This window comes from Thermobia domestica, chromosome 1 (assembly GCF_964235325.1).
Source record: "Thermobia domestica chromosome 1, izTheDome1.hap1.1, whole genome shotgun sequence".
NCBI classification, from domain to species: Eukaryota; Metazoa; Arthropoda; class Insecta; order Zygentoma; family Lepismatidae; genus Thermobia; species Thermobia domestica.
In genome coordinates this window covers 64,144,289-64,160,159 of record NC_137454.1, presented here as the reverse complement: position 1 = coordinate 64,160,159, position 15,871 = coordinate 64,144,289, and the positions used below count along the sequence as shown (strand labels likewise).

Here is a 15,871-nt window from a genome sequence, read left to right as displayed (position 1 = left end):
TTGAGGATTGCGTGAAAAACAACATGCAAATACATGCATTAGAAAAAAAGGGGGGAGGGACTTTTAGTTTACATTAAATTTAGTAAGATATGAAATTGTATTTTAAAGTTATAAAAAGGTGAAAGTACTCAATGTGAGACAGATTTACGTATATGATACTCTGGTTGTATGAAGATAAATCAAGGCCCAAACCTTTAAGGCTTTGGTAAATTAAAAAACTGACGAAAAAACATTTAACTTTAAAATAATTGTTCTGTTTGTCCATTTTAATACGAGTTCTCAATTATTGAAAGAGCATTAGCAAGGGTGTCTACAGACAGTTTTTAGGAAGCATGTTGCGTGCATGATTTTTTTTGGGGGGGGGAGGAAGATCTTAATTTTTCATTGAAAGTGGCAAAATCGAACTTTAATTATATCAAAATGGTGCTTGTAAGAATGGCGAAAAGTTCCGAAATTGAATAAAATTTAGTCTACAGAGGAAGTCAACTTGGTTTTGCCAAAACCAATTCCAGTCTCGATACTACTTTTGTTTGGGAGGAGACGAGCAGATGGTAAATTTGAGGGAGTTGCACCGAAGCACTTGGGCAATGGGCGCCACTGGCGTTGTCTCACATAATCTATAAGAATCTGGATTCTGATATAATCTACTGTATTAATATTTTATACGTAAATTTCGTGAATTATTAATTTAAGATTAGTGAATATAGTACCAGGAGAACTGACTAATTGCGGAATTTTTAGAACGAAATAAATCGACTAAAATCCAGGGAGAATTATCTAATGCTGGAATTTTGCTATTAACTAGGTCTACGCAAATCCCGGGATCGGGATCCCAAGTAGCAAGTGAACAGATGAAAATAATGTAATGTATGATAGAGAGGATATATGGGTTAGAAAAATATTTCTTTTCTCTCACCATTTTATTACAAAAGCTGTACATAAGTTTTTGCACACTATGCTAGAAATAAGTATTTTTTAAAACAATAGTTCTTTTCTATGACGTTGGACTTCTTGCCCGTGGTAGCGCGGAGGTCTTTGAGGTTGATCGTTAGGAAACTTTTGCCCGGAACAACGCGGAGGTGAGTTGGTGTTTTCTACACAGTGCAGCGCGAAGAAGAGAGGAATCTCTTGCCCGAAGCAGCGCGAAGGTCTTTGAGGTTGATGGTTAGGAACCTCTTGCCCGAAGCAGCGTGAAGGTTAGTTGGTGATTTTTGCCCAGTGCAGTGCGAAGACGAAAGGAACCTCCTGCCCGAAGCAGCGCGGAGATAAGGTAGGAATCTCTTACCCAATGCAGCGCAGAGGCAAGATTAGGGAGAGTTGATATAAGTTGACCAAAACAAGAGTGGTTTAGTTTTCTTTTGATTCGAATTCAGCATTGTAATTATGTGAAAGGAAACTTACTCCTTCAAGTGGGATTTAGCCGAAGCTTAGTATTCCCCTCTCAGAGAGGATCGGGGACGAACTCGGAATCACGAACACAGAAACCACAACCGTTGACCGTTTATCACAAGTATTAACCACCACACTATCTCCTCTAAAAGTTTTCAACGTCAGTTTACAACAGAACGGAGTCAGGCCGGCTGGGTATTGACCAGAGGAAAAGCTAGCCAAGAAGAAGCAGAAAGAGACAGAAAAAGATGAGGAGAGAAAGGCCTGAAGTGAATTGATTCGTGCCTCAGTTACAATATTGGGAAGCCATTCGTCTAGCATGGGCTAGAGTGAATAAGCATTACGAGGCTTTGTTGCATTGTTCATAGTAGTAAACCTTGGCTCGACTGTTCTGTTCTCTGGTCAATATACAGCTGGCCTTAGCTTGGTAGTTGATCTGAAGAATTAACTAGTTAAAACTGACGTTGACTATTCTCTTGCTTAGTTATTTTCACGGAGACTTTGCTCCGGCTTCTAGCTATTACAACAATCAGTATAAAAAAATATTATTGGCCTTTCTGATAGATTGGGTGACTGGCTACGTTCACAGTGTACTTACTCAGTGGACCAACTTGATCATCTCATTGTATCGTACACATAAAACTGAAGTAAAAGACCGGAAAGAAATAAATTAAATTAACAAATTATATATCTTTAAGTTTAAATAAGCAAACGTCCCTAATTTGATTATATATATATATATATATATATATATATATATATATATATATATATATATATATATATATATATATATATATAGAGAGAGAGAGAGAGAGAGAGAGAGAGAGAGAGAGAGAGATAAGCGAGAATACGCAAATAACTTATAAAGCAGCCGATAGATGGCACAGGCTGTTTAGTTTCTCCCATACCTCATGTGGAAGCACGATGTCACGAGAGATACGCACGACACAAAGAGTTCAGACTGTCTTATCTCGAAATAAACAAACAAACAAACAAACAAAGTGAAAATGACGCCTCATTTCGAAAAATGTATCTGCTTCTATCAGAAGACTTCTGTGTCTTCTCGAATATTCTTACAATATATTTATCTCGTCTCGTCTCTTACAGAACTCTTAGTATTAATGCAAATGAATCAATAAATTGGGCATATTTACTCTATTGTTAATGTGTATGAAATGTCAGGGGAAATAGAAGAGAAAAATAGATCTCTTTAAATAAAAGATATAGAACTATTTTGTTTGATGAGTAACAGGGAAGATTTGTCAGTTAACTTAGTGTGTTCGGCAACGATGTTGTTTTAAAAAAGATATAGGATTTCATTTATATATGGATCTCATAATGACGTTGATGTATATTGTTTGATGATCAGTGCTTAGTATTCCTTTCAGCAGCGAGGCTATATGAGATGTGGATCTAAAGTTTAATGTGGGATTCTACCCATATCAGTTGCAACCGGGAATCGAACCCGAATCTTCCGTGCCATACACGCATACGCTACCCATATAGCCAGAATGGAGCTCCGGCTAATATTGACCTTTAAAACCAGAGCCAGACTTATGTGGATAACACATATAAAGAACTTTGTGTGAAAAAAAAAACTGTTGTTAAATATACCGTGGCACGGTTTTGATTCTTCCTTAAAATAACAACAATATGGAGTACATGGATCCTTTCAATAATTATCCATGAACCACGATCCCCATGTTATTCACTTGGTATGGAAATCACACCAACATACAAGCAAAGGTGGACAATCACCTATACAAATTATTTTGCCAATACCTAAATTTACGATGTAGAGACAACTGTACTAGTGCACAGGCATTATTTTTGTAAGTTAAAGAGCACATGATGTAAGTTGCAGGAAAACTGTAGTCAGTTTGGGTCACTCACTTCGAAGTTACTATAATAATAATAATAATAATAATAATAATAATAATAATAATAATAATAATAATAATAATAAGTGCCCAAGAAACCAAATGAGTGTTGACCAACGACTAAGTTTTGGTAGAATCACCGTTTTCGAATGGCTACTAATATGTTGATGATGATAGTTTTGCGGCAGCGATTTTCAACCAATCAATATTCAACGGAAAAGCAACCAAATTGACAACCAGTTTTCAACTTAACCACCAAAAACAAACGTTTGTCATACGGTATTGGTTGGTTCAATGCAACAAAATTAGCACCATAAATTGTAGTTGAATTCAAAGTGAAAATTCGTATGCTTCGACTACCATGAAATGCTTGTGTTTCAAAGTTGTTTTACGCATGAAAAATCAACTTGATCCATGAAATGAAATCTAAGTTTTACGTCCCACGGTTACGCCGGTTAGGCTAAAGGAGACGGTGATTATGAGAAATGAATAAAATGGTGGAATGAAGAAAGTGGCAACTTGATCCAATCTTCAAGTGAGGTGGGGGCAACCATTTTGGTTACTTGAGTGGTTAACCATTTTTGCTAACGACTTCACGTTGTATAAATTATTGTGTCAAATTTTACAAGTATCGTATAGTGCCAATACATATTAAACAGCAACCTGAAAGAATAGACCCTAACAGCATAGCTGGTAATCCAACGGTCGCCATAGTTGGGAAATCGCAATAACGAAAATAAAGTTGAAAAATGTGTTGCCCCAACGTGATTTAAAGGAGTGTTGGCCAGCCAACAATTTGGTGTCATTTATCTAACAGTCATGACCCATCATATTACTTCTTTCGCAGGAGCTACGTTCGCAATTACGTTGGTTGGCAAGTAGTTGGAAAGTGCTCGGCAAAGTATCTAATTCCAACTTTTGCAGTTGGCAAGCCTACTGTTCCCCTCTGTTAGACCTACTGTCTGTATTGTTAAAGAAAAGACAAGAAAAAAAAAATCAATTTTACGTTTGGCTGAACCTATTCGTGACATAATCTCAAAGGATTTTGGCTTACCATTTTATACAGTTTTTAGTTGCAGAAGGAATTTTTGTTTTGTATTCCATAGGTGTTCGCATGGGGAACAAGAGGGAGAAAAATTTCCCCATCTAATGTGCGGTTAAGGATAGCTGTCGTCTGATAATTGAACAGAACATGTGATGCTTTGAAGGTGCTGTTGCCAAACGCTCTGTAACAATAGATACAGCAGCTCTGGCGACAAACTTGCAACGTCAAATAAGTTATAATTTTGTAATCGTAATAATATGACTGGAAGATTTGTGTAACAATTTGTGCAACGTATGATTTACAAATTAAAAAAAAAATAGTACTTGTAAGATTCGACAGAAAATTCAAAATTGAATTGCCGGCAACAGTGCACCCAGTGACCTCGGTTACCAAAAAATAGCGCAAAAGAATACTGCAGTGATTGGCGAACAAACCTTCTTTTCATTTTGGTTACAGCAGGTCAGACACCAAGTTTCCTTAAGCACACAATAGTTCGTATATAAAAATTCTGTTGCACAAGAAACAATTTCAAACCTATACCTTTTTATCTGGAATGGATCAGCAATACGTTTTTATCCCTCTCTTCTCCCCATTCATCCGGAGATCTACGCACCCTCACAATTAAAGATAAGCTACACACATTTGGTACGTTTCGATATCAGTAACCTGTCACAAACTGGCATATTGTAGGTTATCTTTATGGGTATTAGATTAAGTCAGATTAGAAAAAAAAACGTCGTATACAGTACCTAGAGAATAACCCGGTTTTGGCTGTACATATATTTATATAAACCAAATAGTCCATTATACCAGAGTTGATTACATTCCAGATTATGAGACTCACGCATGTGTTGGGTGGTTTGATATCTTATACAATATATAGGGTGGCCCAAAAGTAGGTATACAGTCCCGTACTGTATTAATATGATTTCTTATTGTTATCAAACAGGTGGACCTAGTTTCTTTATTATTTGTTCTTAACGTCTTTTTACTTATAACTTAAGCCCGGAACAGTCGAAGCAAATAAATACATAAACTAGAATGTTATACTTGATCAATGCAGGGGTGTATACCTACTTTTGGGCCACCCTACTTTGTGTACATATGTTAACACACACGTACTTGTTGTACTTATTTATGTGAGCCTTTATACGAAACATTCGGTGTGCCAAATCCAACCTCACTATACGTTGAAGGTCCATCGTTGTAGATGGCACTGGGTCCTTCCACACTACATACAGAGTCCTCTGGCGTTCTGGAAACTTCAGCTTCTGTTGGTTCATGATCGCCAGAGTGGTGGTGACGTGTTGAACATCTAGAACGATGGTGCAATGCCTGAAACAAACATTCATTTACTCAATGAAAATAGTATTACAAATAATTCTGCAAAATTAAATTGTCACAATTTTTATATTAAACTGCCTGAAATACCCATTCTTCGTATGGGTCAGATAAAATATCTATGTAAACAAACTGAACAACAAAAGAAAAAATGCCAGTCATTTTCTACTACTTGTACATATCCCGGTAAACACCCCTTGAGACCCCCTGGTTTGGAAGTCAACGTCTGAAGGAGTGTTACCATTCATCTTAGCAATCGCGAAAACTATGGATTTGGCACTAATATCGGTCATTTTAGATTAGCATGTCTCGGTATCCGCCTTGTGACGCCCCGGCCCGCAGCCGAATGTAGTGGATTTGGAAGCTAATGTAATCGGAGTTTCACCATTGATCTCACCTCCCGCGGAAAGTTTGAATTTGACACTAATATCGATCATTTTCTACTACTTTTACATGTCATGGTAAACGCCCCCTCTGAGACCTCCCTGGTCTGAATTTTAAATATATGCTTCGTCTTGGCCTGGGGCCTGGACAAATGTACCCATGACCAAAATTTGGTAATTCTCGGTCCACTCGTCTGGTCCCCAGCCGCACACAGACAGACAGACACACACACAAACAAATTCATTATTTTATTTATATTAGATATTAAAACAGAAAGATCATACGAAGACGAAGACGAAGAGGTTAGCGGAGGACCGTGGAGCATGAAAGCTTCTCAGCTGCGGCAAGTGACTGCCAATAAAGGCAGAATACCTATGAATGAATGAAGATACTTGTATAATGCTAGATACAAGGCCCGTAACTAGAGGCTGAGCAGGAGACTCATTTCCCCCTGCGAAAACCTTCAGCACCCCTGAAATTTTCAATTGTTTATTTAGATAAATATAGTCCCAAAATAAGCAAACAACAATGTAAGGTTAACTAAATTAGCCTCCAAAAATTATTTCTTACCTTTTCTCTAAAAGCCTATCTTATGTTCTGGCTACGGGCCTGCAGCTACTAATAGAGAGTTACACCCCCTGTTCGGGGAAGAGAGTTCATTGACTTGCTCCACAAGACGGTCTAATTAGAGATTTACTAATTTTAACAAGTCACTTAATAAGTTCTTAAGATGACTGATAAAACAACAACTTTTAGGCAAAATTCAACTTTACTTATCAACATAGTCTCCTTCAAGAGAGATACATTCATTTCAACGCTAACATTTCAATGTCTTTTTTGGAGAACAATTTGTCTTTGGCCTCAAAATAGGCTTAAGTTTCGGGAATCACTTCTTTATTGGAGTCAAATCTCTTTCCCTAGAACATTCTTTTTAGCTCGACAAACAGGCAGTAGTTACTGGGAGCCAGATCCGGAGAGTACGGTGGATGGGAAGACATTCAAAGTGCAATTCATGCAATTTTGCCATTGTTGCGAACGACTTGCGACACGGTGCATTGTCTTGGCGAATGAGTATTTTTCTTCTTTCTTTCTTTCTTTCTTTCTTTCTTTATTTATTTATTTTTGCAGTTTCTTCCTTCAAACAGCAAAAATTCCACGCAATATTCGGTACTGATAATTCTTCTTTGTGAAGGTAATCGTTGAATACATTACCATACGTATCCCAAAACATGGAGGCCCAAACCTTACCAGCTGACATTCGCGTTTTTGGTTGCTTTGAGCAGCTTTACCCGGTTACTGTCCACTCAGCTGACTACCAATTTGACTCTGGAGAGTAGTAATGGATTCATGTTTCACCCATGGTCACATAGCGCATCAAAAATGCTTTCTATTGCGCTGAAACAGCTCCAAACAGCGCTCTGAATCGTCGACGCGTTGATGTTTTTGGTCGACTGTTAGCAAACGCGATAGTCACTTCGAACAGAGCTTTCTTATGTACAAATGTTCACGCAAAATTGTGAACACACTGCTTTGTGATATCTTTAAGGTATCAACTATCTCATGCAACTTCAATTTACGATAGGCCAAAGCTATTTTGTAGACTTTTTATTTTTCTGGAACAACTGCCGAATTTGGGCAACCAGAGCGTTCAGTATCATCGGTGTTTGCACGGCCTTGTTTAAACTCGGCAAAGCACTTCTCTACCATTTATCTCTATGGAACAGAGTCCGAATAACACTTGCTAAGCCATTGCTATGTTTGAACGGTACCTTTTCCCATTAAAAAGCAATGCTTTATCGATACATGAAATTCAAATTTTTCCACTGTTTTGAAAATTACAAAAGTAGCGTCACTAAAACCACTGCAACTTGTGAACTAAACGACGGATTATTGCGAAATTTTGACACATATCATTTGACGGGTAGCACTTTCTAAAAATCACATGGATTTGTGAATAGTGGCGACATCTCTATGTCATCCTACGAACTTATTGAGTGATGTGTTTACTCTTTAGATTATCCCTTTTCTCGTCTACAGGAACCTTTGAACACAATAGGATATATTGTGCAGAAAATTACCAGATGTTAAATAGATCCAAAAATTTTGATAACGGAGAGGCCTCGATCGTTAGATAGATAGATGGATTTATTAAAAATTAGAGAATGCCAAATTCTCTTTAAAGGAAACAAATGTTTTTCTTACATAGATACAAATCAGTGATAGGTAGCAATAATATAAACTAATATTAATCCTACTACTGAATTTTATGTTTTATACTAATGTCATTTTGCATTTAGTATATTTTTGATCTATTGAAAGGCAGTTATTTTTTTGATGATTTGGTTCCACTCTGCGAGACTTCCTTTTCTGAATCAACATTCGTTGACATATTCCACTTACCTTCTCTCGGCTTCCCTTTTTCTGCAGCAAGAAGAAAAACAGGACATTTGATTATTCATATTTTTATCTTAGGTTAGGAAAACATATCAAATTTAGAACAATCTTATTATTATATTTAATTTTATCTATTTTCAACATATTTTTTTTATAATCTCTAAATCGTTTCTCTTACAATAAAAATATTAGAATTGTGCAAATAAAATGTCCACTCCAGTACGTGATATGCAAAAGTCAAAACATGAAAAAATAGAGGATCTGTTTGTAAGTCGCGGTCTGCATCTACACACGTTTGACATTGCTCAACCGACAATTGGATTCCGTGACGAAGGAACTCTAAAGTCTGAAATGCGCAGATGTCATCAATCGTACGTTACACCGATCGATAATCAGAAGACGCCTTTCCTCGCAACAAATGCTTGAGATACCAGAAAAGATAGTCGTTGGTAGTGTTGCCCATGAGACGAAAAATTTATCCTCTCGTGTCGATTCTTGTCTCAAAAACGAGACCGGAAGTGAATTTTCAAATTCGAGACGAAACCAGAAATATGACAAATACTCGTCTCGATTCTTGAGAAATTTTAATTTTTTTTAAAAAATGAAAACTTGTTCTGTAGACCAGATATAATATCAAATCTTGCATTTTATTTCGAAGATCATCGAATATCTCAGGAATAGAAGGAAAAAATAGGTAACCATTTCGTTTGTTTTGCGTACGCTGTTTCTTTTTCCTCCCTAGTTTACTAGTTACTCTGCGTACGAACGGCATCTGGCAAAACAAAGGTGGATGTACGTCGTAACGCTCGATGAAGCATGGATTTACCTTTCCGACTGCGGCAAACCGAGAGTCATCATGTACCGAGAGAAAGGCGCCAAGAACTTCAGAAGATGGGTCCGTGTCTGTAAAGAATTCTTCCCAAAAGGAATCATGGTCGTTACTGGCTACTTTTACCGAGGTAAACTGAAGATTCGTAAGGTGGCGAAGAACTGCAAAATAAATTCGCAGTATTTTCAGGAGCAGATCATGCGGCCGATCTACGAGCATGAGATTCGAACAATGTACGGAAATGACGCCAATCTGGTGCGCGTTCACATGGACAATGCCTCATTACATACCTCATTATAGTCCCTCGCATTCTACAGGGAGATGGAGGAGGCAAGTGGTATACAGGTGATGCCTTTCAATGAGGTACCTGTTAAATCTCCAGATGCAAGTCCTATGGACTATTGTGAATTTGGATAGCTGAAGCGGGCTTTGGGAAAACGGCGTGTGACAACTGTGGAAGGACTTTGGAAAGCTGTGCAAAGGGAATGGGACAATATTCCTCTCCAAGTTCTTCAGAGAAGCCTATTACAGGAGAAATTACGCTGTCGGGCTGTTATTAGGAACCAAGGGAAACTCATAGAGCACTTACAGACCTGGCGCCATGGATTCTTCTAAATTTTTAGGTAAGTCGAAATTGGCCAAATGTAGACTGAACAACCTCTGTATGTCACAAAAATCATTTGTTCAAAATTCTAGAAGTAGCAGTAGTGTAGAACAGATTGAAACAGTCGATTTCATTGGCTATCGGTCAACGTATAAATGTTTTCACTTTGTCTAGTTTTCTTCAAATGCCATGCTATGCTTCCGGCGAATGATTAATGCTTAATTTCTCTGCATCCTCTCGTGTCGTTTTCCACAGATTTGCTTTGGGGATCAGCTTCAATTCGTAGTTTTCAGCTATGAACGACGTTATTGATATTCACTATTCTCCACGAGTAAATAACCACGACAGAAGTTTCGGAACCAACCTTACATTGTATATATATGCTCGCTCACATTGCCTTAATTTAACTCTCACTGTTATTAATATTTTGAATTGTTTCGCCTCTCTGTGACCGAATTTAAATAGTTAAGCTCAATTAGATTTTGAGAAGATCATGTTCTAGCTTCTTATCCCTTCATGCATGAAAATATAGGATTATACAGATATATCTCTTTTGATGTATAAAGGTAACCAAGAAAGTGCTATCGCTTTCTGTGGAGGTCCGTATTCAATTGGCCCCCACACCGTGAGTTGAATGCAAATGAACATAAGGCGAAGGTCAGTTGTTGGTGGTACTACATATTAGCATCCAACATACTAGCTGGTTGTGGCAGTTCAGTTACACCATGAGCTTGCGTAAGGACAGAGTGAATATAGGACCTCCACAGAGCGTCATAAGGGTGTGTATGCTGCACGAGTTCAAACTGGAGACAAACGCCGCTGCAGCGGGGCGGAAGGTATGCCAAGTCTTTGGTTAGGGTGTCGTGACTACGCGGACAGTTCAGCGGTAGTTAAACAAATTTAAGGACGGTGACGAAACATTCGAAGACGCACCACGTGTTGGAAAACCAACACATGTACAAAATGAATATCTTCAGGCAGCAATTGAGGCGAACAGTAGCCAGATATGTGACGAATTTGGACTGCAATTCAGTGTGAGTGGAGAAACCATTCGGCAGAATCTCCATCAACTTGGGAAACACTACAAGTTGGGTCGATGGGTCCATATGATTTGACTCCGGACCAGAAGGCAATGCAAGCAAACATCTGTGTTTCTTTGCTGTCTCGTCTGAGGAAGGAGCCATTTCTGGACAGGGTGTTGACATGTGATGAGAAGTGAGTCATGTACGAATCTCCACGACACCGTCGTCATTGGTTAGCATCCCAAGAACCGGTTCCAAAACAGCAAAAATTAGCACTGCACCAGCTAATTTCCTGTGTGTTTGATGGACTGTTTGCAGCATCGTGCATCGGGAACTGCTACCTGCTGGTCAGAGCATCAATGCTACTGTTACTATCAGCAGTTCAAGAAAACTCAAAACTCTGGAGCAAGAGCTTTTCAATCGCAAAGGGGTCCTCATGTTACAGGACAACGATAAGCCCTACGTGGCTAGGATGAGCCGGGACACCATTCTACGCCTCGGATGGGAAACACTATTGCATCCGCCATACTCTCCGGACATTTCACCGTCCGATTATCACCTGTTCCATTCCTTGGACAATCACCTTAGAGGACTCCAGTTCAAATCCCTAGTAGAGGTGCAAAATGCACTTGACACGTTCTTCGCTTCACGGCCCACCAAGTTCTACCACGATGGAATCCATGGCCTTCCAGAACGTTGACAGAAGGTTGTCGATGCTGATGGGGACTATTTTTTATCTTCCAGGTACGTCCTAGGTGACATATCAATGTTCGAAGGTGGTGGGTGAAAAAGCGACAGAAATTTCTCGGTTACCTTTACACAAGCGAGACATTAATCCTCTTCCTTAACTTTCAATATGCGGTTAATAAAATATGCCTCACCGTATTTCCATTGCTTCGGATTGACTGTCCCATTATACCGCCAAACGGACTAATAGTTGAGTTGAAATTCCGATAGGTGAACAAAATATAGAACAAAAATATAGAGAAATGTTACGACCATAATTTGAGTAATACTTGCCTAAGGTTAGGGGACATTTTTGATTCCACAAAATGATTTACGTTGCTCCACAAATTTCTTATTGGCATAGCAAGGATTACATAATTTATACAACTGAAGTTTTACAATACCGATTATGAAAATGATTTTCTCTCCTTCGTGCTTTAGCTGGATGTCTTGTATTTTTTTTTAAATAGAACAATGCAACAATAACAATTATATATTTTGCACTTTTCCCATAGGTCCATATTATATTGTCTTGGTGTCAGAAATCACCTCCGAAACCTCGGTGTTGTCTTGAAACACCTTATATAAACACCTTCTATATACACCAAGTCAATAAATAAAGTTCAAATGGACCTATGGGGAAAGTGCTTAGCAACTGATATAGGGCCGTCCAGAAGGGTGGAAAAACAATCTTGCAACACGCGTTATTTCGAAACAAGAAACAGTGGAGTAATGATCCATGATAGCGCATATATCTCCCTCGTGGCTAAGTAGTTAGCGTACGCGCCTTCGGTGTGGGACACCTGGGTTCGATTACCGGCTGATTCGGATCCCACTGTAAGTTGTAGGTACACGTCTCATATATTCTTGCTACTGAAATGGACGCTAAACTGAAAATCAAATCATAACAGCGTAAAGGAAGTCACACATATACCATCGAAATGAAGAAGAAGAAAAGGAGAAGATTTCAGCAATATGCAATATGTGCGCAAGAGATTTCCTGCAGAGCATAATTTCCAGATATGCTCCCAACGGAAATGTCGGATTTGCTCTAACTTAAATGTCGATTCAAAGTAGGCAAAAGGAAACCTTGACAGCAGTGAATACGAAAAGTGTGGCTGTGAAGTCGGAAGTGTTAACAGACGCCAGTTACACAGATCCTCGTGTTCGGAATAACGCGTCCTGCGATGTATTATTTAACGTTCATACGTAAAAAAAAAAAAAAAAAAAAAAAAAAAAAAAAAAAAAAAAAAAAAAAAAAACTATGAAACAATACTCATCACAGGACGTGTATATATACACAAACTGAAATGCCCGTTCATCGCACGGGGAGAATACTTTTACCGCCTTAGGATACTCATTTCAATGAAACTGTAATGATAAAAAAAATAATGTTACCCTACCCCATGCTAATGGATACTGAATTTGGACTTAAATGACATTCATTTCAGCGATTCCTAAAACTATGTATTGGACAGTAAAGTCTGTCATTTTCGTTTATTTTACGTCACCCTTTCATCCCATCCATGGAGATGTGGGATAAATTTGGACTTAAATGGGTCAGGAATGTTACTATTCGTCTTAGCGACCCTGAATATTGTGGATTAGACACTAATATAGGTCATTTTTAATTATTTTTACATTTCATTTTCTCCTATCCCTACTTTCACCATCCTCGTCCCCCACGCCGATAGACAATGAACTTAGACTTAACCGGCATTGGAAGAGTCATTATTCATCTCGGTGACTCCGAAAACTATGGATTGCACACTAATATTGTTTTTTTTTTCTTTTCTTTCTTTCTTTCTTTTTTTTTTTTTTACATCTCAACTTTTTCCATCCCCACTCCCATCCAGGTGTTCTCAGCTCCATGCAAATAATGTAATAAAAATCTAAGTGAGGTCATGGTCTAGCGGTCTAGAAATTATCCGTCAAAAAAAATTGCATTTCATATATATATATAGTTGTCTGTACTCCCAAAATAAAGACGTATTCCAATTTTTCCTTAAAAAAAAAAAAAAAAAAAAAAACTCGCTCAGATCATTTTAGGTCACGAATAGATAACGTTTGGTAGCTTTATACTTGCTCTCCCTCTCACATAGACGGTCCTACTGAAGCAAAATCATAAATTGTATATGTTGGCAGGGACATATGCAAACGGTAGGTCCGGATTGCCCCCAAATTCCCGACTTCTCTTTAAGTTTTTGTCTAATTTTAGGGGTGATTTTATAAATTTTATTAGGAGTTAATTTATTTTTATATTAAAAATCTTTTAGTTTAACGTTCCACGATTAACACCTTTAGGCTAAGAGAGATGATGATGATGATGAAAAAGTGGAATGCGAATGTGGGAGAAAACGGGATTATCCGTAAACCTACGGCTTCGATGGTGTTTACCACGAATTTACTTGGCCGGGGATCAAACGAATCGAAAGTAAGCGCTCTACCACTGAGCCATCACGCTCCTTTTATTCTGGTATTGAATTTCGAAACCCCGAAAAGCGTTGGATCCCCTGAAATAAACTCCTGCCTACGTACCCGTATGTGAACTAAATGTTTCTGATTCATTTTAAACGTTTGTTTCATTCAACATGAAGGATATGTAGATTCACTGACGACATCCAATAGAAATCATTATTATTTTGTTAACTCTGAACTCATTTGTAAACCATTGTATTATTAAGTCCTACTCATGGAAGCAAATATGAATTCTATTCGTGTCGTTATACAGTAAAAGATTCTTTGCAAGATATATTTTTGACCGCTGTTTGCTTATCCACTTACTAATCAACGTTGAATAATAAAAGTTGCATTGCATGTCGTTTCCTTTGAACTAACAGTCACGAAGAGAAAACTTTTGACAAGTCATATTTAAGCTTCTAAAACTGATAAATAAGTTCTACAGCATGAAGACGAGTAATTTGAAACATTTTTTTTTTCGCTTTTTATGTTTCACAATTTTTCACATGAGAAAAGACATCTACAAAGTACTGACCATCGTTTTAAGAGTTGGAAGGTAATGATTTGGTTTCCGATTTCTATGATTTAAAACTTTGAAAATATTGTAAAATTACCTTATTAAGGTAAAAAGGTAGAGCAATTTACACATGAGATTTGGTTCTCCCCCTCATAACTTTTTATTACAAATAGGGATGGTACCGAGACCGAGACTAGTCTCGGTCTCGTCTCGGTCTCGTCTCGAATTATCGAGACGAGACCGAGACCGAGACGGACCTTTATATACCGAGACGAGACCGAGACCGAGACGGACTTTTAAATACCGAGACGAGACCGAGACCGAGACAGACCTCTATAAATCGAGACGAGACCGAGACGAGACTTAGGTCAGTCTCGAAAGTCTCGGTCTCGTCTCGAATATTGATATTGATAGATACTAAAATTGCCATTACTCAAAACTCGTTTCGTTGCTGTGTTAGATAATATGAGAACGGTTGACTGATGCACATTGGCGTATTTAGGGGGTGGTTATCGGGCTCAAACCCCTCCCGAAATAAATTTGTGATAATTTTTTGCATTGCACGTACAACGCAAATGTTTCTTAGTCGTTCCTCAATCCTCTCCAGAAACAAAAACAACTACTGATGCAAATAGAATTCTCTCTCTCTCTCTCTCTGTATATATATATATATATATATATATATATATATATATATATATATATATATATATATATATATATATATATATATATATATATGTATGTGTGTGTGTGTGTGTGTGTGTGGTCGCGGTGCCACCAAGGTCCGCCCTGAATAGGTTCCCGGGCCCAACTTTAATTTTAAATGGAAGCAAGGGGTGAGTGGTACCTCGTTCGATAGACCTTAAAAAACTAAAAATCGTTGTGGCAAAAGATCTTTCATATCGGGCACTGTATTCAAAATGGCCGACAAGACATGTTGCCTCTATCAGATACAGTAAAACGTGCAGTACCACTAATATGAAAACGGTTGAACATAAATGAACCGAACAAAAACTCAAATAGAAAATGTCATGTGGCACATCGATTGATATTGTTGCGGAGCCTCCCAGGGCCACCCTTCATGGGGGCCCAGGGCGCAACCTCAAAATTGTAAATGGAAACATGGGGTGAGTGATACCTCGTTCAACATATCTTTAAAAACTAAATAGTGCTGTTGCAAAAGATTGTTCATATGGGTCACCGTTTTCAAAATGACCACCAAGACATAGTACCTACATCAGGTAAAACGTCCAGTATCACTAATATGAAAACAC

The 15,871-nt window shown here is 38.1% G+C and overlaps 1 protein-coding gene across 2 annotated transcripts in view; it reads right to left on the bottom strand.

The window, feature by feature from the left end:
• Positions 1–2,206: 2,206 nt before the first annotated feature.
• The window catches only part of smog (G-protein coupled receptor 158 smog), a 337,058-nt gene continuing 323,393 nt past the window's right edge, over positions 2,207–15,871 (bottom strand). The window contains exons 12-13 of one of the 2 annotated variants that reach the window (XM_081757949.1): positions 8,443–8,463; positions 2,207–5,652 (exon numbers count right to left, since the gene is read on the bottom strand). In XM_081757949.1, coding sequence (XP_081614075.1) covers positions 5,449–5,652; positions 8,443–8,463 — 225 coding nt within the window. In that variant the 3' untranslated portion in view covers positions 2,207–5,448. The remainder of the gene's footprint in view (positions 5,653–8,442; positions 8,464–15,871) is intronic. The other variant, XM_081757953.1, reaches the window with a different exon arrangement.